This window comes from Rhodamnia argentea, chromosome 4, assembly GCF_020921035.1.
Source record: "Rhodamnia argentea isolate NSW1041297 chromosome 4, ASM2092103v1, whole genome shotgun sequence".
NCBI lineage: Eukaryota > Viridiplantae > Streptophyta > Magnoliopsida > Myrtales > Myrtaceae > Rhodamnia > Rhodamnia argentea.
In genome coordinates this window covers 29,483,996-29,510,044 of record NC_063153.1, presented here as the reverse complement: position 1 = coordinate 29,510,044, position 26,049 = coordinate 29,483,996, and the positions used below count along the sequence as shown (strand labels likewise).

Sequence of the window (26,049 nt, the reverse complement as noted above, 5' to 3'; positions counted from 1 at the left end):
GGTTTGTTGGATCGGAAATGATTCGATTAAACCCTCATCTTGCCTTCGTTTCGACGTTTCGCATCATGGGTAACATGAAAAGATAATAACTAGCACATGCGTGTGCAAGTTTGCGAATGGCATTAAAAGACGATGATCGCCTCCGTTAGCTCGAAAAGCTACGGGTTAGGCTCTCGAGGGTACGACGTATTTTTAAAGTGGCTGTTGCTCACGATAACGAAAGTGAGTGCCGTCATCCGCCGAGAGTTTACTTGAGGCCATGGTATAGACATCGTTTATCAAGTGATTAAACTAAACTGCCATTGTACACTTGTAGTGACGACGTTGCCCTATATAGAAAGTCCCGTTATAACCCCGGGGAAATGATGCCCAAAAAGTAAAAAGAAAAGTAAATGGATTGTTGCATTTTATGGTTACATGAAATTGATTCAACGGCTGATACATGACATGTTCTTGAAATGAATTACAAGATAGCTACATGCTAAAAGTTTTCTTTTTCACCGCTGGATTGGGTATCATTTTGATATTCCTATCTTAGGCCTAGAAATTTCATTTACCTATTTGCTCACCCTATTATTTTTCGGGAAAGAAAATGGAGTTTCCATGAGATTCACTATTTGGGTATGCTACTTGTATGACTCACCTTCGCCAACTATAATTGATGTGGAAACCGGCATCACCTATGTCCGTATCACTATGACCGTATGGATTGATGTGGTACTGGCATATCAAATACCTATTGAGTTTGTCTCATGGTATGAACAAACGCGAAATGGGATGACGGGAGGTTTCTTGCAAAATCTCAATATCCATGGCTCATCCGGACCTCAAGGCGGTGCAATGACTTAAAAGGGATCACTTTGTGGAGCTAGGGTAATCCCACCCCATACTAGTAGTTGATCTAGCGGGATAGTGATCATCGTGAATGATTAGATAGGCTCCAACAATTTTTGGTGTAGAAGATAGATTAGAAGGTAAAGTGCTATGGGTATATGAGGAATTTTGACATGTATGGCTTTCCTAAACTTTCGTTGTAAAGTAGAATAGGAAAGCTAAGCTTAGCTGAGGAATATTAAGTGATGAAATAGGAGAACCACCCTTATATAATATTAAGAATGTTTGTAAATGTCTTGGAAGTTGCTATGTCTGCTAAGTAGATAGGGTAGCTAGTCCTCTATGTTTAAGAATAAAGGTTGGCAGAAAATAAGGAATTAAACTGGAATTAAGTAAAGCATCTTATAGTTAAGAAATCAATGGAACTAATATCTAAGGTTCCTTAGGCAACTCTAAGAAGAGAGAGAGAGAGCCCTGGTAATTGAATTAGTTAATTAGATGTAATTAGAAAAAGAATAACGGTGGGGGTCGTCACACAAAAGCAAAGACCTCAGCCCTGGACCATTGTCGATGAAGCAATTAGCTCTTTTAAGCTGTACAAGAGATGGAACCCAAGCGTAAAGAGTAGACCAGTTGGGAAGAATCCCTTACCTGCTCACTAGTGTTTGCCGAATAAGGGGAGTCTAAAAACTGACCGTACATGCGTCATGGTGCCGCGAATCAGGGGATGCCGTAGCTGCTGGAATCCTCCATGATGCCTTTGGGATGCTTGTATCTGGCTTTGCGAGGAAGTTTCGAGTGTCTTCTGCCTGTGTAGCGGAAACCCTAGCCATGCGAGATGATCAGGAGTTTCTCATGAAAGTACGAAGTGAAAGAGAAGCTAGAAGTTTCTGAGTCTTCGATCCTCTAGATCCAAAAGTGGCATTAGAGATCGATTGCCTCATTGTCGTACGGTGGGTGATGGGCCAGGAAGAAAGCTCGTGGACTGTGTTCTCAATTATCAACGACTATAAAGTCCTGCTTAACCAACTTGAACGGGTATCTCCGGCCCATTGTCATCATTCCGCTAACCAAGCTGCCTATTGGATGGTTAAGGCCCATCACACTGATTCCTCAACTCGAATTGGCTCTTAAAGCCACCTCGATACCTCTGGTCTTTGTTGTGCTTAGATAGTGGAGACTCATATGTTATCCTTTGGATTATGGATAAGAGTAGTATGTTTTTTGTTAAAAAAAAAGAGAACTTTTTTGGTAATTTTCCCTTTTGGTCGGAGATATGAAATTGATCCGTAAAGAGTTACATATGAGATGGTTATAGAATTTTTTACTATTATTTAATGTTGCTTCATTACAAGTACATATTTGAACTAGTATAGCATGCTATACGGACGAATAAAAAATGGGTGTCAAAACAAATCTTGAAAACTGCCAAATTTGCAAACACGGCTTGCAAGCGCAAACACACAAACTTGAGTAGCAGCATAACAAATTCTCTCAATTACTTATTCACCAAAGGAGAAAAATTAAATTACAAGATAACGAAATCTATCTGTCTTAACAAACCCTGAGGAAATTTTAACTAATAATAAAATCCAACCTATTAAATCTTAACTATATAAATATGGAAATCACTAAAAACTGAAATAATGTTTAGAAATATGCGCCCGACTCCGTCCCTTCCACTTGGAGAAACTTGATTCAGGCAAGTTGTTTCTGCTTGTCATCCTCCTTCAGTTTGAGGAGGCTCGACCACCCATTGTACAATACTTGATAGTTGAATCCATCAACTTCATCCGGATCGAAATTAACATTCTAGATTTGAACTTCAAGATAACTCGAGAAAATCTCACATAGTCACAAGATCGATTTTATACCGAAATTTTGCTTGTCCTTCAACAACTTGATCTTCTTCTTGTCCATATTTTCAAATAATGTTTGCTTCGATCCCAATTGAAGTCTTTAACGTCTATTTTAGCAGTAATTTGATCTCCAAAATTAATGGGACAATAAGCATATTTCTCACTAATATGTCATATTCGCGGTGCACATCTGCCGGAGATTACCGTGAAACTTCTAATGTATTAGTTTAATCTTCCAATTCTAGGCAGCGACATTGTCACGAGACAGAGCTATCGCTCAGTCCTGTCCTGAGCTTGTCCTTGTCCTGCGGCCTTCTCTTTCATAGGAAAATTCTGGGAAAGAACATGTTGAGGAAAAAGGAAATAGTTCATATGTGACGAAGTGTCCATTTTGCAAGCTCATGAGCAGCACTATTTTGAGGTCTATGGTTCCACGACAAACTCCGTCCACGGTTGCTGCAAAATAGAGAGTAAGTAGCCAAGACGAAAAGATGAATACCCCAATGAAAAAAATTACCCTTTTCTTGGATGGCATCAAAAATCTTGTAATCACTTTCAAAAGCCGGATAGTAAATGCCGAGGGACTGAGCATAGATTCGCAGGCGCAGAGAAGGGCCGCAGATTTCATTCCCAAAACCGGCGAATTCCATCTTCCGTTTCTTGTCCATGCTTGGCCAACTGAGCCTCTAGCTGATCGTGCAATAATACCAATGGCCCCTTTATTATTCTTCCGAGCACCATCTACATTAAACTTCAGCTCCTGATCTAACGGGGGAAGTCAGAATTACGTCCTTTCCCTGCGATGACTAGCTTCCACTATTATCAGGACCCTATCTCTCTCTGTACATGTTGGAAAATTATATAAAATGTCATATGAGGCTTAACCGCCTGGGAAGGATTTGGAGGAATCTTAACTTTAAAGATTGAATCCCTGTAAGGACACATTCTAGTGCACCCTCTCTTCCGCTGACCTCAAGTTTCAAGCAGATGACATGATGCCCCATGGTTCTGTCTCCACAAAACCCAGGCTAAGGGGCATGCTGTACACAAATGGACTCAATTTTTCTTCCAAGTAACATTACAACGGGCAAGACGGGTCTGCAATACGAAGCAATCCAACCAGTTTAGCTGCTACCATCCATAACATCATTTTGTACTTCTCATGAACTCTAGCATTACAGGATTTGTTCCAAATCTCCAAGTTGTTGCCATTTTCTGTGCGTGAGTTGATGAGCTTGTGGCCAGATTTCACCGTATTTGTCCATCATTAGTTGGCTGCCAAATCAGTTCGTCGACCCAAATGGAGTTTGGAACATGAATCTGAATAATGGCTTGGACTGAGATTGGGCAAAATGTATGAGTTAGACTATTATATCCCAAGCTTTTGTCCCCTGGGTGAAAAAGCTGTCTTTCTTTTCTTCAGAAGAGAATCAACATCTATAAAGGAAAGCAAATGATTTGAGATGATACGGATCCAAGGGTGATTTCCAACCTCAATCCACTTTCCCCCTATTTGATATAGAGTGCTCAGCTTATGGATTTCCATAATTCGATCTGTTAGGTTACAAACTAATATCGCACATGTCGTAATCTTTCCAAAATAGATTGTTTCATCCTTTTGCACTTGCTTAATGTTGGTCGTGTATAATTCTTTTGTATGTATGGAATGAGAAAGCCTAGTAGAATAGGCTTTGAGGGTTATCAAAACATAAGAAATCGGCATTTGTTACTAAATTCAAACACTTTGCAGAACATTATGTAAATATACCAATGAACATTTTTCGTGGCAATACATCATAGGATAAGAGAAGCTAAGTGTTGATGTATCAAGGCTGCACTATCTATTTTCTATTGAGTCAGTTTGCTAATGTCCTGTTCTCTAGGAGTTAGCTATTCTTGTTTTACTTGGTCAGTCCTATTTTGTAGGAGTGTTTAGCTGCATGTTCTGTTAGTTTGTTGCTGATTTTGTGGAGCAAGCAATCTGTTAGTTAGTGGGCAACGTGAGTTTATGGAAAAGCTTGAGTCTGTATTTAAGAAATTTTTTAGTTTTCTGAATAAACTGAGAAGTTCCCTTCCAATACATTCTGTCTCGCTGCACAATGGAGTTTTGCTACAAAAAATGCAGCTTTTGCTATCAATTCTCCTTCTGTTCTTTGAAAAACAACACTAATACGTGCATATAATGTCCCCAGAAAATGATTTGAAAAGCATCTATCGTACATTACAGCATCTGTGATTAAGCAATAAGCAGTATCGAGGGCAGCCTTTACATGAGAAGAGAATGAGGAGGAAGATTTGGTCATCTAATAGTACAGAGTTCAACTAGTAAAGTATCAAAGTTTAGTATCTATGGTTATTGAGGCATTTACCTCTCCAAATTTACACTGGTAAGCTCGACGTTTATCACTACCTCGGGGCACCCTTCTTCCACCTGATTAGGAAGTCGCTGTTCTGCAGACGGTGTGCCTTGCTCATTGGTTAAATCCGTGTCAATTTGGCTGGATGGACTATGGGGAAAGTCGGTGTTTTCTATAATTTCAACGGCTCCAATCTCATTGGCACCATCAACCCTACTTCTATCTCTGAATCTGCCTTTCTTAAAAGTATGGGAATTGAGGTCTCTTTGGTGAAATCTTCTTCCCAATGCGACAATTTTCCCCCACAGTGAATCTGAAGAACTTGCTACATCATGCCAATTTCTTGTGACGAACAAGACTATGAAAATGAGGAGAGCGAAAACTGCAGCTGCTCCAGCAATCAAGAATAGGCCAACAAAACTGTCAAGACCCAAGCTGTTGGAAGAAACTGAGGTAGTCGAATCCAGGCAGTTGGTTTTCGATGTAAGCCATGCATTTTCGATTTCCATCATTTCAGGCCCTTCAGTTACATTAAGGATTGCTCGTGAAATGTCCGGTACTAGCGGAGACCCTTTTGGGAAAACCTGTAATACAAAAAGAAGCAAGACATGAGATTTTTCAATCGAAGACATAACGATTAATCCTAGAAATTAGAAGAAGTTGGGAGATTAAGAACTTACAAAGCCAAATCCAGCGGTGTTAGATGTCCGGATCATGGTATATTTATTGCAATATTGAGAAAGAACAAGTTTAATGTTTGGCACTTCATCGAATGCTGCTGCGATCCCGCCCTTTGCGCTTCCATTTGAAAGAAGCGCATCGCATTCTTCAGCAGAGTGATAAGGTACAAGTCTGGAATGGTCAAACTTCATTTGCTTTAGCATTTCATGTACGAAAGAGCCATCTAGGTATCCCACTCTTTCTCCGCTCTTTAGGAGCTGATTCACATCAGCCACAGTTGGTTGAAGATTTTGCACCACTAAAAGAGAGCTCAAGCTTGCCGTATAACTTTGTGTTAGTATAAGTACCACGAATACCCACACGACCACAACAAATCTCGCTAGGTTGCTAAATACACTCTCCCCTGCAATCCAAATTAAGGGTAAGCACAAAAATTCTGCAAGAACGTTTGATCTATTAAAGTGAAGGATGATTACTTTGTGCAAAAACCATGGTTGAAAACGAAAACCAGAAGCTCGTGCCAACTTGATGCGCTGCTGGACCCCTGAAATCTTCGTTAATTCGATGTTCGAGAATCCACACGACCAATGCAATAAACACAAAGAAGCATCCTGTTGTTAACCAAAGGTCCCAAGTGAGTGGCTTCAAGAAAACCCAAGCATTCTTGCTCTTGTTGTCCTTGTATGGCACGAGCATCGCAACTCCCGATTCGGTGTATGGTAAGGTGAAGTCCACATACAAAGATCTGTTCGCGATGATTGTCGTATCTCCCACCAACGCATCATAATTCTGCTCCAACAAAAGGAAGGGAAATGTTTTCTTTGTCAACCCCGCGATAGCATAGTTAGTTTCAACATCTAAATGCAATAAAATCAAGCACCTGCAATGAGATATCTCACCTGGTAAATTACTTGATCGATCATGTCGTCGTAACTGCCAGCGCTAGTTCCATTAGGCAAGGCAAATGGAATAAGGTCATAAGGCACAGCATACGGCAATTTTTCTACCACGGCTTTGAATATTTCGATACAATAGCCAGTGACTTGGGATGTGTTTGTGCTAGGATCTTGAATCACCGTTACGAATTCCTTGAAGCCATATTTCACGGGAACTAAGATTTTCAATTTCTTCCCATTCGTGGGAATCTCCCATCCCTTAGGTATAGAGGTCGAATCTCCTGGCCATATTATAGATCCGAGATTACTTTTCAAAGTGGAATATTTGCTTGTGTTGATTGAATTCAAATCACTTAGCAGCCCACTTTCTGGCGTCCAAAACCCAATGCCTCTTGCTGCATTTCCATTGATATTAATGATTTGGAACGCTGACGACTCTAGCTGTCCATTGACAAGGCTAAAATTACCAGTGAGGCCTGCTAATGTCATATTGGCTAGTCCTTGGAGAAGTTTTTGCCCATTCTGAGAGACCCCAAGAGAGTTGAGATCCGTTGCATCTATCAAGGAATTCACCATGCGAAAAGTAAAATTCATCGCACCTATTTCCTCGACGGCTATTGCGAGAGCTCGAGTAGCATCATAAGCCCAGTATCCGAAAATGTTCAACGTAGGATTAAGGATAGATGGATTGTCTTGCTGGAATTTCATCTTCCATCGAACCATGAAGTTGTCTAGGTTTGGTGTGTCCGGGACATAAGTCTTGATGCCTAATACTCCTTGCATCGAACTAGCGACAACGGATGAATCCACCAAATTCAATAGGTCAGTGATACCATTAGTCAAGATCCACACATAACCTCTGCTCATCATTCCCACCTCTTTTGCTTTGGCAAATAGCCGAGAACCAAGGGTAGGTGACATGTGCACGATGAAGACCCTCGTTTGCATCGTCATTAACTTGTAGAGTTCCTCTAGGATTTGATCGTCCGGGGCCGAAGGACGAATAACGCTCCTATAGGGCACTCGGGCATTGACTTCTTCCAAAGCGTCAGTAAGAGAAGGTATGATGCCTTGTCCAAACTCGTTGTCGACATATATGAGGACTGCCTCTTTCCAGCCAAAAGCTTGGACGACTGCACTTATGGCATTCACTTGGGACGAGTCATTCTGCGTGGCTCGAATGAAGTATGGACTTCGAATCGAACTGAGGGAAGGACTAGTAGCAGAAAAGGAGATGATGGGCACGTGAGATCTGTTGCCAAGGTCAATGATGAAGTCTGCTTGTGCTGAGCTTCCAGGGCCTATTATGGCTTGGACTTGCTTATTATTTATCAAATCAAGTGCTGCAATGGTGAACCAGAAAAGACTGAGATAATGGAAATTCTTATTCGAAAAGGCATAGACTTGATACAAAGGAGTTTGAAGTTGGGAAAGCACCCGTACTCAATATCATCTCAAGCAGAAATATAGAGAAGGGAACCGAACATGAATCAACCCGGGGGCTGTCGCCTTTGATTCAAGTTGATTCTTCTTCATTGTTAGGTTGACTCTGAGAGGTCAAATCTTTGTGATGTTACATATTATTTATCAAGCTCTCAGCTTCCATATTAAACAGCTTTCATGAGTTGGCAATTATTTGGTTGAAATCGAAACCTCAGTTGTTTAATTTCACAATGATTAACAGAAAAATTCCATGGAAATAATTAAACGCTGACTCAACTCAACACCGCTTTGTTAACCATAATGTTTGGCTTAAATGAGGGAAAAAAAAAATCAGCCTCATTATGTAGAGATATGTACCACGTACCTATTTTCCCAAAGAAAGAATTTGAAATTTTCTATCGGCCATTGTCACTGAAATGAATGACTATACTGTTGATAACTATCATCTCAACCAATAATCATGCGAGTGTCATGGTAGGACTCTCATTATCGAGATGAGTTCGGTCTACATAGTCCTTAAATTATATAATATGATTTGAATTGTGCTGCACCCTTAAAATACAAAAAACAAAACCCCAGGAAGAAGTTTAATACATTTGAGATTATCCGTTTGGCGTGACAGTGAAATAAATATCTGTGTCTGGCTGTTATAGTTTGGTACCCAAAGATGATATGGACTTCTTTCTAGTGTGAAATAGATCAAATTGTATCTTGACTACAAACTTTATGAATTGTTTGATTCTATTAGAAGATGACAAGGACTTCTTTCTCACAATGATGAAATCCCCCTCTGAAAATAATGCATTCATCAACTTTGAAATGGAGAGAAAAAGGGTCTTGTCGGCTAAGACGGTGAACATAGATTGCTGACAGATAATTCCTCGATACCCTTGCTCATTTCTTCCTGGAGGCTTTGGAAACTGGGGATTGGACAATTTCTGCTACGAGAATGCATATTAAGGGAACACACATAATATTCTCGTCTCTTCGGAAATTTCAACTAAGAACTCTTTGCATATTTCAATTATATAGAAGCCGAAATTTTTTGGATGATTGGCCAATATGAGATTTTGTGGAATTACTGCCAACTGTTCTAAAATTTTAAATTTTTAAATGAAAGTGTTGATTAATAATTAATTATTTAATCACTTCTCCTCACGCTTAGTCTGGTCTTTTTACCTAGTATTAAGCATGGAAATATTTAATTGGAGAGGTAAATGGGGCCTGGAAATATTTAAACTCGGGATTTCCTGCTCCAATATCATGTAAGAATTTTTTTTTTTAAATCACTGTCAATTATTCTAAAATATTAGGCTTTTAGATGAAGACATGGTTTTGATAGTTAATTATTCTATTGCACGCCATTTTGAACCATAATTGGTTTTGTCTTCGTCACACAAACAGCTGCATAAAATACTTTATCCTCTACGAGCATATGAGTATTGACCTAAAATTAAATCACTTCCAAGTTCAAGCAGAGATTAACCCCATAAAATTGGTAGAAAGAATAGTTTCATGAAAAGAAACTTCAACACGATCGGCAGAAGTAGATAAGTGTAAACTGAAAAACTGATGTGCCATATAGTTCTGGACAAGCATAATGACCAGGCAATACGAGAGAGAGAGAGAGAGAGAGAGAGAGAGAGAGAGAGAGAGAGAGAGAGGACCTGCAGCAGCAGCATCAACCTCATCTCGTTTGGAGTTTCTCACGTTGAGGACGAGCCTAGTCTTGTAGGAAGGGTTTGAGGTATAAAAGTCAGAGAGAGACATGTTAATACAGCTCAATTCCATTTGACCCTCCCACTTATCCAGATCAAGAACCACCCCAACGTTAACCGGGATCGTTGTCACATTGTTGTTGTTGTTACTGCTTTGTGCCATTGCGGCGTGAGGGCCACCTCTGAAGGTCTCAACGATTACGAAAAAGGAGAGAGCCAAAAAGAGGAGCTTTTCAGCATCGAACGAACTTCTTGAAGGAGTCATTCGACAGGGTTTTGGGTAAAGGCAAGCGTGGTATAGAGAGAGAGAGAGAGAGAGAGAGAGAGAGAGAGAGAGAGAGAGAGACTTGGTGCATATGATGATCTCCACGATGTAGAGAGAGAGAGAGAGAGAGAGACTTGGTGCATATGATGATCTCCACGATGTATTTATAATGGGGAAGAGCTTCGGAAAGGACGAAAAGGCGTGGAAACTTCCATTAAACGAATGCTCGACACGGGCGGGGCGAAAAGGCGTGGAAACTTCCATTAAACGAATGCTCGACACGGGCGGGATCCATCTGGGCTTACGTACCATGTCAAGAGATAACCTCCGGTAGTAATGATATCAAATTTAGGATTAAGAATCCCAAAAATTATTTAACCCCAGCGTTGTCTTTTCCATATTTGGTTCCTTTCCGCTATTGCTGGAACAGCTCGAACTCAAGATTAAAAAAGTGAGATCTCCGTTCTGATGTATATGGGAATACATTATCTAGTGATTTCTTACGAGATGTCTAGTTCCAGCCTTGGATTAGAAACTGCTTGGGATGGACTTAATCCAAGAAAGCCCGTCGAAGGTACAACATGATTGTGCACAAAGAAGAAGAAGAGGAGGAGGAGGAGGTAGAAGAAGAAGAAGAAATTACCTTCTCAACTTAAATGAGAAGTACGTGACAGCTAAAACAAGGCGTAACTTGACATGTTTTTTTATAACTTCTGTGCCTACGTCCACAAACATAAGATTGATTCATTAAATTTTGGTTAATACGATAAACTACTTGGATTTTTGCTCATGTCTAACATGGTAATTCCAGATTTTCCTTTCAGTCCTTTATCAACCTCGTTTCCCTGCTCTTGCTTCTTTGTCGCATAAACCAAAAGAGTAACCTCTCATACTAAATGCGGCAAAGTATCAAAAAGTCTTAAGCCTATTGCATTAATACCAATTCAATTATAAGCATTTCAATTTGACTAATTTATTTCTAAACATTTTTATATTGGTACCAATTCAATCCATCCAGCCAATTTTTAACCAGAAAATCATTGACTTGGATGCCGGAGGCCTTACGTGGCACGGTTGGCATTGACTTAGACATTTTTTTAATCGGTTTTAAAATATTTTTTAGCTTTTATTTATCTTTTTATCTTTTTCCTTTCCTTTTTCTTTTGCCGATGGCCGGCGACACAAGCCAAGGTCGGCAAGGTCCGGTCTTGCCTAGGGAAGGGCAACTCTTGCAGGCCATGGTCTGTGGCCGGCGACCGGCCACTAGCTAAAAGAGAAGGGAAAGGAAAAAAGAAGCAGAAAAATTCAACAAATTTATCAGAAAAAAGTGGCCACGTCAGCGCTGTCTGTGCCATGCGGGACTGTTGGCATCCACATTAGCGATTTTTGGCTTATATTGGTTGCATGGATTGAATTGGTGTCATTATAAAAAGTTTAGGAATAAATTGGCCAAACTGAAAAGTTTGCGACTAAATTTGTGGCAATTTATTAAATTTAAAACTTATGTTTGGGTACATTTTCCAAATCGTATGTCATACAGCCGGAAGAGATTATTGCCTCATTGGCATCTCTTTTCCTGTGGAAGAAGAGGTCAAGAGCATTTATCTTACAGAAATCGTAGATGACCCTAATAAGTGAATAACAAACAAAATTAAAACATAATACCAAATTGACCGAAAATATGCAGACATCCAAGTCTAAAAGTAGACAAGTAATTGAAATCAAGAAAAAAAAATTGGATATTGAGACCTAAAATAACTTCATATGTCTTAGCCATAAAGATTTGCTATGTCCAAATTCAAGGGTATGCTTGGTTAAGCATTTTGAAAGGCCTTGGGGCACCAAAGCCCCATGAAAAAAATTTGAAGTATTTGACAACCATTCCCAAGGGGCGGTTCATAGATCATGTATACCGGTGTTGCATGACCGCCCGGGCGACAATCAATGAGGGTCGCCCGAGGTCTTGTGACCTCGACCAACGGTCGCACAACCCCAAGTGATGGTGTCGCATGAACCCAGATGGCCCTTGCTTCGTTGCATGAATCTCCTCACCTAGGTTGCTCAGCCCTCATCGGGGGTCACCCGAGGTCGTGCTACCTTGGTTGACACCATCAGCGGCTTGGGCACTAAGCTGAAGCCGACAAAGCGTTTGATTTATTTTTAGTAAAAAAGGAAAAATCCCAGCCAAAGTCATTCACAATTTTTTTTTTACCAAATACTAGTTCACCCAAAGTTGTTTTATGAAGGATTTTCTATCAAACACAATTTTCCCCTTATGTAAGGGCTCTTGCATTTTCCCCAAGGCTCATTGCCAAAGCCGAATCAAACTCAGCCATTTGGTTCTTCATATTGGCATTACAGGCTTTGTCGAAACCTTCTAGATCAACAATTTATGACCTACATAGAAGGAAAAGTGTCAAAAAAGTCCTAAACCTATTGCATTAATGCTAATTCAGTCTTAAACCTTTTTTTAGTATCAATTCATTCCTAAACCTTTTGTATTGGTACCAATTAAGTCCTAAACCTTTTATTAGTACTAATTCATTCTTAAACCTTTTACAATAGTGACAATTTAGCTCCAAAAATTTTGTATTTTTGCCAATTGAGTTAATCCGACCAATTGTGATTGGAAATCACTGGCATGGACGTCAATTATCCTATGTAGCACGGTTGGCGCTAAGGTGGATTTTTTTTAAATATCTTTTTGACATTGTAAATAATTTTAAAAAATAATTTGAAAAAAAAACCAAAAAATGCTTTAAAAATTATTTAAAATATTAAAAATATTAAAAAAATCCCCGTTAGCGCCAACCGTGCCACGTAGGACTATTGATGTCCACGTCGGTGATTTTCGATCAAAATTGATCGGATTAACACAATTGGTATAAATGTAAAATATTTAGAACTGAATTGGCAACAATACAGAAAGTTTAAGACTAAATTAGCACTGATAAAAGGTTTAGGACTTAATTGGCACCAATGCAAAAGGTTTATGATTGAACTGGCACCAAAAAAAAATTTAGGACTGAATTGACACTAATACAATAGGTTTAGGACTTTTTTGACACTTCTCCCCCTACATAGCCGTTTGGTTTGGATGCTCAAGAAAACCTTCGGCGCCGTTTTTGCTTTCAAACCGCTAAACTGTGGTCTCACATAGCAAGTACGTATACAACTACATAGATTAAGACCATCTAAATCATTGATTATGTCTCGAAAACTAAGCAGTAATTTTTTCTTAGGGGCAAAAATACTACATGGTCAGATACAGCATGCAGAACAAGCTCATCTATACCGTTGATAGTGTGAGTACCATAGCAAAACTCAAATAATGAGTAGATCGGATGATATTGGTATACATGATCTATGAATCGCACCGCAACTTTTCTTTATCTTTGTAGATTAAAAGGAATTTCATATGCCAGACACCTACAGCTAATCCTAATAACTCCGCACTAGAAGGAAGATCCAGAGTTTTGGTATTTTTTTTTAATTTTTTTTAATGGGAAGGGGTACATCCTTAATAAAATGTGGAAATTGGTGTTTGTCCACCCCGTTGACCTTGACCAATTCAACATGATAATCACACCCAGGGCAATATTTAATTTGAGCGTTAAATTAATCACCGCATAACCGAAGGCCTTGTCCGGTAGTACCTTCAATAGGTACGCTAAACCATACCATATTTCTGATGGGCTTGAGATGCTTGTACCTAATTTCTTGCGAGTTTCCAAGCAAATGCTTATACCTTGAGGTAAAATTCTCTGATTTGGATAGTTCAACAACCCCTCTTACGTTCAAGACGAATTATGAATGATACGTAACAATTGGAGTTGACGCACAGGTGCAATAAACTACTGGGACATAGCCTGAGTCCGATCCCACATCTGAATAGCAACCGTTGATGAGGTCGTCCAACAAATTAGCAATGAGATTTTCAAAATATTTCCGAGGGGAGTGTGGATTCTCTCCATCCGTTGACTCATTTGATGCAGACAAAAGCATCACGTCAGAGTTGCTTGCAAGCCATTGGTGATTACGTACTGATATTGCGTGATTTTGAATATTGACTTTGAAATTAATTAGCTCTACTTAAATGGTTCTCCCTCCGTAAGCCATGCCCTCAAATCTTTCTCCACGCAACGTGGACGCATTATTTGAACTCAAATGCATTTCCCTGATGTCATCCATCGGATTCTATGCCGATTTATGTGGCACGAAAATTCGTCGAATGGGCCGACTATCGGAGTCATTTGGCAGAAATAATAATAATAATAAAAGTGTTGCGAGTAATTTCACAGAAGATTTGCATCTTTTATGAAGGTCAACCAGAAAATTGAGACCAACCAACAATAAAAAATAAATAAATAAAAATAAGAAAGATAAATAAACAATATAGTATCTGACTGGAACATGGGCCATGATTCATTTATTTAAATCTCGCCAAATCAAGCATCCGACGGAATTGAAATTCAAACTGACAACAAACCAATTTGGTTTGCAAGTATCTCCGTCGAGTTAAAGCCTTTCCTAGTCTCCAGCTTGGCAACTTGAATTTCTTATTTAGTGGAGATTCAATACTTAAGCGACAAGTTTCGACGCATAGGAGCCACACAATGTCATATTGGCTGCGCGTGTATGCTAGTAAATACCGTGAAATTTCCAAGATTAGTTTAATCAGCTAATTACAAGCAATGGAATAATTAATTCACTAGGAAATTTCTTTTAGTGTACACCAAGTCGACTCGAGGTTGTAATGTTTGAGTTATACTTGAAGGGTCATGTCAAGTAGGTATCCGAGCTTGTTCCATGTCTCTTTCATCTCTTTCATATTTGAATTCTAGGAAAAGGCGCAAGAATACGAGAAAGTCTATTTGTGTCGTTAATATAGGATTCGAAAATGACAGTATTGTTTGATAATTACAAGATTGGCGCCAACTCACAAATTATTTTATAACAGTAGCAATAAAGCTAAGCCAAGAAGATAGTGTGGTACACTGAAAACTTCTTATGTCCTATTTTTCCTTTTGATATTTTACTAGCCTTCATCAGTAAAATAAAAATAAGCCATTTTAACTAGCGATATGAGATTGTTAATCGAAGATTTATTTATTAGATGGTTATTGAATTTGTCAATGTGTTAAGTTTGCTTCATTGAAAAGTACATATTTGAACTATTATTGCATCCTACGCCGACGCCAGCAAACATGGTTGACAACACTAATCTAGAAAAACGCAAAATTCATAAACAACAGCTGGAGCCCGCAAACACACAGACTCGCATAACAATTTTCTCAATGAATCAATTCATCAAAAGAAGAAAGCATAAATTATATTTACAGTTAGAGAACACATAATCCCATAGTACCCAACTCAAGCTAAAGAAACTTATTCAATGGTCACCGCTAATCGCTTTTGGCCCCAAATCTTTGGGCTTGCTTTTTTCAACGTTTCTTCACGACCTTGACTTGGCTAGGGCTCCCTATCCTCGCGCAAAATCCATCATCTTAAATAGTTTGGTTATGTATGCAGATTTTGGTGTCTTAATATTCACAATTTGCGGCAACGATTCGGACAAGCAAGGAGACCCTATGTCGGTTTCGAGTACAAGTGCCCTTTTGTTGAAGGTTGCTCGAGCTTTTCCCGAGAGTATGACATGAGTTACTTCAGCACTGTAGCACTTGGTATATATATACGAACTATTTGATTCTCAATGTATTTTCTAATCTCTTCCATTGAATTCTATTACGATTGACGTGACACGAAAAAAGTCATTGAAGGGACAGACTAAATGAATCATTTGTCAAACAAAATACAAAATGTTGTGGATAATTTCTAGACTAAGTTGTGGCTTTTATGAAGCTTGTCATGCCCCGATCCTCAAGTGCGCGGCATCCCCGTCATCTCGTCCCTCGGGTTAAAAGGATAGCGTCCCGGGCACGCTATCAATCCATGAGAATAACTACGCATGCGGAAACGTATAATATTCCCGGACAAAAATATAAAATAGGGATAGGCAAGTAGGAAAACGCACTAATTCAAAAACATGATTTTATTTACGGTCACGTCGTGTGTCAACCGAAATGACACGCTAATTGGTCCTATACTTTAAGACGAGGTAGGATCAACTTCGTACCTACTCCAAATAGGGCTACGTCACTTTTATCCTTATCGGCTTTTCAAGAATTACTAGCTCCATCACTTAGAACCCGAAAATAGTTTAACAACGATGGTGTGAGATATAAATCTCGGTGAGTCAACGCCTAAGCCCGGCTAAGGCGTTGATTCGTCCAAATTCCTAACAGCCAATCACATATAATATATATTTATTCCAATCACATGCGGCTCTCTCTGTGAAAATCATGCATTATGCAATATTTGACATAATATACCACACATATCAACCATGATTGTCACGTCAATCACACATGCGGACACCACACGTGGTCCGATTATTAATGACCATCCGGCTCAATTGCACATGACTGGTGTGACTTTACACTACGACCGGTAGTGTCTACTAGCGAGACCAGGCTTCGTCCCTTACTTCCGGCGATGGCATCCGATAGCCCGTGTGACTCATACGACCGGCACGACACGGCACTATTAGGAATCCCAGTAGGGGCTTCGGTCCGTCACAAGTCGTGATCGGCATCCGTGAATCCGTGTAATCCGTACGGCCGGCATGGCACGAATTGATGTACATCCGACAAGTCGTATAGTTCCGTACGACCGGCACGGTACGAACTTGATAGGAATAATCCATCATGTGACCACTCAAGCATACTCGGCAAATAGCCGGTTTATAATCTGCATTTAGTCAAATGCTCACGCGATATGCTCACACAGCAAAACTCTTGAGTAATCACACAAATGCATATGTTGTCTATGCGACCTCACATCTATAAATCGAGTGATTGAACTCCAACCAATCAATCAATTTAACTAGCCATCCGTCAAGGCATTTCATCACATCCACATAAATTATAATCGAGCGCAGATCAATAATTGAATGACAAACATTCAATCCAATCGTACGTAATTAAATCCAAATCATCAATCAGTCATATGCTCATTCTTGACCTATTATTCGCTCGCGATCAAGCAATGTCAATCAATTAATCACTTATTCCGTCTAAACTAGCCTCAATCAAATTAATCCAATTAATTAGGGCCATTTAACCTAAACCGAGTCTCTAGCCTAAACCGGCCCTAATTAATCTACATAAACACCTAATAATCTAATTAAACTAATCCAAATGTAATTAACGACCTAACCAAGAATTAGAGGTTGACTTACAGTCGATTAGACACGGCGATCCTTGAAAATCTTCAAGCACAAACTTGGGACATGGCTCGAGCAATTGGCCCAATCCTCTCGGCCCATAGGCCAAAATTCTCGGCCAAATTGGCCCACGGAGCCGGCACGCGGCCCGGGCTCTCGGCCAACTCGGCCTAGAATCTTGGCCATGGCCCAGCTCGGTGGCCCACAAAACAGGGCACACCCGAGAGACAGGGCAGGCACGATAGAGCTGTTCCGGGGCTTCCTCAGATTCTTCAAGTGGCCAACAGCTGAGGCGGCGACGAACGAGACTGGTGGGGGTCCCAAGGAGTGTCGGGGAACGTTGCTGGTCGCTCATGATGGCCGGAGTGGGGCGGAACAGCGGCAAATAGAAGCTGCAGCTAGAGGAACAGAGCAGGGGAGGTCACAGAACAGAGGAATCGGGACTGTGCAAGGCTATTCGTGGCTGTTCCGGCGTGCTATAGCTGCGGTTTGACTTGGTGGTGGCTAGATAACATCAAGGAAAGTCTGAGGATGGTCGGAGGTGGTTCGTGGTGGCCGGAGGGAGCTCGGGCAGCAGTGAACAGAAGCTGCAGCAGGCCAAAACAGGGGACTTAGTGTAGGGCAAGCTGACCGGGGCTGTTCTGGGGCTCCAGCAGTGATGCAGCTTCGTGGGACTGATAGAGGAGGTCTGTGGGGGTGTGGGGGAGTATGTGGTGGCCGCTGGTAGTGGAGGAAGGTGGTGGAAGGCGCTGTTCCACAGCAGAACAGAACCGGCATCAAAACAGGGGAAACAGGGCAGTTTGGGGTTTACCGGCTATTTAGGGTTCTCCGGCGGTTTTGCGGCAGCTGCAAGAGAAGGATCAGCATCGGAGGAGGTCAGAAGAGAGGTGTGGTGGTGGTTGAAGCGGTGCTGGTGGTTGGAAGCCGTTGCAGCAGTAAAAACCCAGGTAGGGTAGCAGCGAAAGATGCAAAACAGGGGAGGAAGCGGAGTCAGCTTCAGGGCTGCTGTTCGGGCTTGCTTGCGGCATCAATAGCGTACGGTTGTGGCTGGAGGTGGTCTACGGTGGTGGTGGTGTTCTATTAGTGTTGCTTTGCCAAAGAAACGAAAGAAAAGGAAGAAGAAAGGAGAAGTGAGAAGCGGCATAAATAAGGGGGGGAAAGAATGGCGGTGGAAGGAGAGAGAGAGAGAGAGAGGAAGAGAATATCTAGTCCAAATTTTTGACTTGGAGGACTTAAGTGATAAAAAGAGGGCCCACATTAATTATTTCCCTTATCTAGTAGTTCACAAATCCTAGGATGTCACAACTCTCCCCACCTTAGGAAATTTCATCCCCGAAATTTATATGCTACACTAACTCAAAAGATAAAGACTGGGTGCCTCATAACATTCTTTCTGCTCAACATACAATACTCCCTCCAAATTAATTCTTATCCCCACTCCTCAAGTATCGGCTTGTCCCTATTTGCATTCACGGTCCATCGAAATAAGTTGGATTGTCAAACTCCAACGACTCACACCTAAATTTTCACCATCCGAACTCGCCATTCGGTCCCAATGTCAAATGTCATTCTATATTCATAGTTAAGCATAAAATCAGCCATCCTCATGTATCGATCGACAATCTCTTAACTATCAACAGGCAAGACTTGTCATTGCCTCGGTTCTTGTTCTATAAATGTCAATTACGATCGATACTAATGGCAATTTAAGCATTTTTTTTAAATGGGTAAGCTTAATTGGCGATTAGTTCCTTCCTCAATTCTTCAAGATTGAAACTATCACTCGACAATCCTTGGGATATTCATGGAATCATTTACTTCAGGTACCCATTTGAACCGAGAGTCGGACCACTCATTCAGCCAAGACAGCTCACGGACAACCGACGAGTCGAGGGCCACCTTGATTATCTCGATTTAGGGCTAAAATCACCCGTTCCTAGACCGATGGTATAGTTGAGTACTATCGAGATCACCTCTCATGACCAATTCAAATTGATGCGGGATTAGTTCATCTCGACCCGTATTCTTCCAACAACGCGTCACTCGATCTAGGGTGATCGGTCCTCGACCAGTGCGCGGCTGGTATGGAATTCTAGTACAATTCGTTCCTCACTAGATCCATGGCCAACTTGTTTGTTAATCATCGTTAGCTCGTAGTTCACGCCACGGATCAGTCCCTAGTCGACTTCGGGGTGATCCCATGGGCGACTTACAGCTAAACAAGATTAACTCAATCGATCCATGCTTGATTCAAGGTCGTCACACAATCGAACCTCAATCAATGGCGCAACCGACTAGCACATTAAGCTATGATCCATGTCGAAGGCGACTTCTAACCTCTCGGTGGCCTCCCTCAACTCTTGGCATGCACTCGCGAATGGTCCGAATCTATAGCAAAACTTTTGTAATCATCATCTCGTTCAACTCCATGGTCTCACCCAACTTTTACTTGTGTACTCGATCATTTGTCCTCTCTAATTGCTACATCTCGCAATCTCAACCTTTTATTAGGTTGGCACCGATCCTAATGACTTGTAGGGCCAATCGGCGAGCCTCATGATACCGTCAACTCATAGCTTGCCATTACGAACTTTTCTCGTTCGTTTCTACAATTTCTCATTCCTCATATTGCACGAGACTTCATTGGTTAAGGCCTACCAATAAGGCAGTTTGCAACATCTCTAAGGTATAAAAATATTTTTTTGAACATCATCTTCAATGACAATAGGGAATCTGTCACTAGTTGCAGACTTAGATTGTCACTATATGAGCTCAGCAACTACATTTCTCATCAAAAAGAGTCCTACTATCTCGGCCTTTGCAGGCGTTGACTAAAAATTCCCTTCGAATTAATACCAAGAGGTCTACAAATTAAGGGATTTATCTTCACAATGTGATCATCGTATACATAAACCGACGGTGCTTGTAGAGTGTACTTATGTGTGGCCAGCGGCCTGTTGATACATATGACGTCTCTGTCCATACTCTTGAGATCAACAACTTGATTGGGCCTCAAAGAGATATGCCCTTTGGAATCATCTTTGAGTGAATACATGGTGGAACTATCTTTCTATACCATACATAACTTCTTACTAGCCAGGCTTTATCAATAATTCATGTTATAAGTAGTGACCTTCTCCTCAAATGTTTTTCTCCGGCACAATCTCAACAAGAATGCCTACTTCATCGACCTTCTTAATGGTGTCACTAGTGATCACACCGCGAGAGGAAAAATCCTGAGCCTTCTCTGATCAATAGCGTCCTTATTTTGTCAAGCCATGCTTTGGTAGCAATAGTTGTTGGCTCATCACCAATCCCATAGTGTGTATCAATATCTCCAAATGCCTCTTCAATGCTTACCTCATCAATTGGGGCCATCGACCAAAATCAATAACTTAAACTTATTGAGGTGCCGCACAAATTTGGACTCATGCTCTACAAGTATTGGTTACCCCAATTCCATGTCCACAATCCCTTCAAATGGGATACTCATTGACTCCCACAACTCAAGCTGAATCTTTGCCTTCCGAGGCTTGGTTTATAATAACCCAAAATTTCAATCATAATGTCCCCCTAATTTCCATCCTTAAAAGAACTGTTTACCTCACTGCTTCTACCATTTCAAATCCAAGCTTAGAACTTCCTAATTCTCGCTAGCTTTCTTGCGTAGCTTAACCGTATCACTAGTCGGGTGCATTAACGACGTCAATAACTAAAATCGTCAAAACATAACACCACTTCAAGCTTACATAACCCACAAGAGTGCCGGTCACCTTATTATGATTCATATTCATAAGTCAACTTAAACAAAAAGTCCTTCTTCTCTCGACTAGTCATGGACAACCTATAGCCAGGATATTTTACAACGAACGTCATCCTATTCTCATGCTTGGGAATGATTCTGGAAATTTTGTAATATATTTCCTCCAGGCTATCCTTCCTACGACCTATTTCGCTGCTTCTACGTGCGATCTCACGCCCGATGACCCAATTGGCCACATCTAAAACAAGATCCATCACAGAACGACACCGAGCAAATCCATACTTTTGGAGACACAAGTGACATGTCTCATTTTGATAGTACGTCGGTCTATTGATTGCCCTTATCCTATTAGGCGGGATGTAGGACCTGTCACTGGGCATCGATCTCTTTCTTTGCCAAGTGTCCTTTTCGATCGAGGGTACAAATCGCAATCCTAGTGCGGTAGCCCTTTCCAGCAGATCTTGCTCCACAATTCGAGCTATCCTAGATAGATCATCATAATCCTTGAGATTTAACGACGCCTGTTGGTCTTTGATCTCGGGTTTCAGTCCTTCTCAAAATCTTTTGGCCCTATTCACATGATCTTTAATCATTTTTTTGTGCATACTTCGACAACTCGGCGAATTTCGCCTTATACTGGTCTACTGTCATCTGACTTTGTCGAAGCTGCAAGAACTCGATCATCTTCTGCTGTTGTACGCAATCCAAAACATATTTACTATAAAAGGCTTCGACGAAGGCATCCCACATCGAAATCGTACTTTCGAGAAAAAATTTTCCTCACATGGCTTCCTACCACGCGCTAGCGTTACCTTGCAATTGATGGACGACTAACGTCACCTTATCCATTTTTTTCTTTTTTAATATCTCGATAGGACAAATGTCTTTTCCATTTCTACGATCCACGAGGTTACGACCTCTGGATCGTCTACCCTCGAAAACTTTGGCGGTTCCAACTTTAGAACTTGTTCCACCAACTCAAGCTCTGACTGTCCGCCATTCTCGTCTCCACCCAACCAATCTTCTCATGGAACAATGACGGATGTGGTAATCTAGTTTTCCCAATTGGCCTCCAACTATAATACCCGAAGTTTCCGACGTTGGTGGGGTCTCGTCCACTTTGGAATCCTCTTAGACCGACCTCTCCTAAGGCATCTACTCATTACATTTGCTCATTATAGCGGGTATTTTACGGAGTCCCGCTCACCCCAGAGCAATACGTAATAAAAGTTCAGACGTACATCCTTAAATCCCAAGTAGCAAACACATGCACAAACGATCCTACTAACTATCCCAAATCCTAACGCTCCTTATCACTCCAGGCCAATGACTAGATGGATTAGGCCAACCTTGCTTTGATACCACCTTGGACGGAGATGTTACGCCCCGATCCTCGAGTGCGCGGCATCCCTGTCATCTTGTCCCTCGGGTTAAAAGGATAGCGTCCCGGGCACGCTATCAACCCATGAGATTAACTACGCATGCGGAAATGTATAATATTCTCGGACAAAAATATAAAATAGGGATAGGCAAGTAGGAAAACGCACTAATTCAAAAACATGATTTTATTTACGGTCACGTCGTGTGTCAACCGAAATGACACGCTAATTGGTCCCATACTTCGGGACGGGGTAGAATCAACTTCGTACCTACTCCAAATAGGCTACGTCACTTTTATCCTTATCAACTTTTCAAGAATTACTAGCTCCATCACTTAGAATCTGAAAATAGTTTAACAATGATGGTGTGAGATATAAAGCTTAGTGAGTCAACGCCTAAGCCCGGCTAAGGCGTTGATTCGTCTAGAGAGTCTTAACAATCAATCACATATAATATATATTTATTCCAATCACATGCGGTACTCTGCTTGGAAATCACGCATTATGCAATATTTAACATAATATATCACACATATCAACCATGATTGTCACGTCAATCACACATGCAGACACCACACGTGGTCCGATTATTAATGGCCATCTGGCTCAATTGCACACGATTGGTGTGACTTTACACTACGACTGGCGGTGTCTACTGGCGGGACCAAGCTTCGTCCCTTACTTCCGACGACGGCATCTGATAGCCCGTGTGACTCGTACGACCGGCACAACACGGCACTATTAGGAATCCCCGTAGGGGCTTCGGTCCGTCACAAGTTGCGACCGGCATCCGTCAATCCGTGTAATCCGTACGACGGGCACGGCACGAATTGACGTGCATCCGACAAGTCGTATGGTTCCGTACGGCCGGCACGGTACGAACTTGACAGGAATAATCCATCATGTGACCACTCAAGCATACTCAGCAAATAGCCGGTTTATAATCCGCATTTAGTCAAATGCTCACGCGATATGCTCACACAACAAAACTCTTGAGTAATCACACAAATGCATATGTTGTCCATGCGACCTCACATCCATAAATCGAGTGATCGAACTCCAACCAATCAATCAATTTAACTAGCCATCCGTCAAGGCATTTCATCAATTAATCCACATAAATTATAATCGAGCGTAGATCAATAATTGAATGACAAACATTCAATCCAATCGTACGTAATTAAATCCAAATCATCAATCAGTCATATGCTCATTCTTGACCTATTATTCGCTCGCGATCAAGCAATGTCAATCAATTAATCACTTATTCCGTCGAAACTAGCCTCAATCAAATTAATCCAATTAATTAGGGCCATTTAACCTAAACCGAGTCTCTAGCTTAAACCGGCCCTAATTAATCTACATAAACACCTAATAATCTAATTAAACTAATCCAAACGTAATTAATGACCTAACCAAGAATTAGAGGTTCACTCACAGTTGATTAGACGCGGCGATTCTTGAAAATCTTCAAGCACAAACTTGACACATGGCTCGAGCAATCGGCTCAATCCTCTCGGCCCATAGGCCAAAATTCTCGGCCAAATTGGCCCACGGAGCCGGCAGGCGGCCCGGGCTTCTGGCCAACTTGGCCGGCCAACTCGGCCCAGAATCTCGGCCATGGCCCAGCTCGGTGGCCCACAAAACAGGGCACACCCGAGAGACAGGGCAGGCACGGTAGAGCTGTTCCGGGGCTTCCTCAGATTCTTCGAGTGGCCGACGGCTGAGGCGGCGACGAACGAGATTGGTGGGGGTCCCAAGGAGTGTCGGGGAACGTTGCTGGTCGCTCATGATGGCCGGAGTGGGGCGGAACAGCAGCAAATAGAAGCTGCAGCTAGAGGAACAGAGCAGGGGAGGTCACAGAACAGAGGAATCGGGACTGTGCAAGGCTATTCGTGGCTGTTCCGGCGTGCTATAGCTGCGGTTTGACTTGGTGGTGGCTAGATAACATCAAGGGAAGTCTGAGGATGGTCGGAGGTGGTTCGTGGTGGCCGGAGGGAGCTCGGGCAGCAGTGAACAGAAGCTGCAGCAGGCCAAAACAGGGGACTTAGTGCAGGGCAAGCTGATCGGGGCTGTTCTGGGGCTCCAGCATTGATGCAGCTTCGTGGGACTGATAGAGGAGGTCTGTGGGGGTGTGGGGGAGCATGTGGTGGCCGCTGGTAGTGGAGGAAGGTGGCGGAAGGCGCTGCTCCACAGCAGAACAGAACCGGCATCAAAGCAAGGGAAACAGGGCAGTTTGGGGTTTACAGGCTGTTCAGGGTTCTCCGGCGGTTTTGCGGCATCTGCAAGAGGAGAATCAGCATCGGAGGAGGTCAGAGGAGAGGTGTGGTGGTGGTTGAAGCGGTGCTGGTAGTTGGAAGCCATTGCAGCAGCAAAAACCCAGGTAGGGCAGCAGCGAAAGATGCAAAACAGGGGAGGAAGCAGAGTCAGCTTCAGGCTGCTGTTCGGGCTTGCTTGCGGCATCAATAGCGTATGGTTGTGGCTGGAGGTGGTCTACGGTGGTGGTGGTGTTCTGGTAGTGTTGCTTTGCCAAAGAAACGAAAGAAAAGGAAGAAGAAAGGAGAAGAGAGAAGCGGCATAAATAAGGGGGGAAAGAATGGCGGTGGAACGAGAGAGAGAGAGGGGAAGAGAATATCTAGTCCAAATTTTTGACTTGGAGGACTTAAGTGATAAAAAAGAGGGCCCACCTTAATTATTTCCCTTATCTAGTAGTTCACAAATCCTAGGATGTCACAAAGCTCAATAGGAAAATTGAGTCCAACTAAGGATAAAAAAAAATGAAAATAAAGACAAATACCAATAACATAAACAAACAAACAAGATAATATTTGACTGTAACGCGGGCCATAATTGATGGCAATGTTCTAGGCCGTTGGTTTTGGGGCTGCACACCACGAGAAAGTACTGACCCATTTGCGAGCGCTTGGGTTTATGTGTGTCTATTTCAAGATTGTAGTATATACTAGCAAAATGTCCCATGTAATGAGTCTAAGGCTCCGTTTGTTTCGCGAAAAATATGACATTTTTGAAAAATATTTTTCAGAAAGTCATTTTCCTAAAAAATGACAACAATTTTTTGTGTTTGACTGAAACCTTGAAAAATATTTTCCGACGTTTGTTGTTTGGTAGGGAAAATCAATTTCACTGTATACGTATTTTAATAATTTTTTTTTCATTTCTAAATTAATTTTAAATTTTTATTCTTTTATCTATCTTCTCTTTTATTTTTTTTCATTTTTTCCTTTTTCTTTCTTCTTCAACCGGCGGCCGCTACCAAGGCTTGCCACCGAGCGGTGAGGCTAGAGCTCGCTAGATTCCGACTGCCGAGTCTCGCCATCCTCGGGCGAGGGAAACTACAAGAGATCCAATATTTGGATCATATTTGAGGAAATAGAACGTCTCATTCGATTTTCCCTTTTCTTCCAGGGTTGGGAGGTAGAAAAGATTGAAATGCAGTGCGTGGAGTTCGTACAAAGGGAAAGGGCGGAGCACGTGGGTTGTGGTTATGGTGGCCAGAACTAGAACAGGAAAGATAAATGAAAAAAACGATGGAAGGAAACAAAGACGAT

At 41.6% G+C, this 26,049-nt stretch overlaps 2 protein-coding genes across 2 annotated transcripts in view; both read right to left on the bottom strand.

Moving 5' to 3' along the window:
* The window catches only part of LOC115729093 (glutamate receptor 2.1-like), a 380,267-nt gene that overhangs the window by 81,907 nt on the left and 272,311 nt on the right, over positions 1-26,049 (bottom strand). The window lies entirely within an intron of this gene.
* Positions 5,059-10,053, bottom strand: LOC115748826 (glutamate receptor 2.8-like). The gene is made up of 5 exons (XM_048277415.1): positions 9,738-10,053; positions 6,631-8,030; positions 6,208-6,520; positions 5,731-6,134; positions 5,059-5,634 (listed from the first exon to the last, which is right to left on the bottom strand). The coding sequence occupies exons 1-5, from the start codon at positions 10,051-10,053 to the stop codon at positions 5,059-5,061; spliced, it is 3,009 nt and encodes a 1,002-aa protein (XP_048133372.1).

What these genes read in the sequence shown, in the direction of transcription:
- LOC115748826 (XM_048277415.1), bottom strand. Translation starts at nt 10,053, where the DNA reads ATGACTCCTTCAAGAAGTTCGTTCGATGCTGAAAAGCTCCTCTTTTTG. An exon ending in TCGATCAAGTAATTTACCAG is followed by an intron (nt 6,521 to 6,630) that starts GTGAGATATCTC and finishes TTGTTGGAGCAG; the next exon opens with AATTATGATGCGTTGGTGGG. An exon ending in ACACCGCTGGATTTGGCTTT is followed by an intron (nt 5,635 to 5,730) that starts GTAAGTTCTTAA and finishes TTTGTATTACAG; the next exon opens with GTTTTCCCAAAAGGGTCTCC.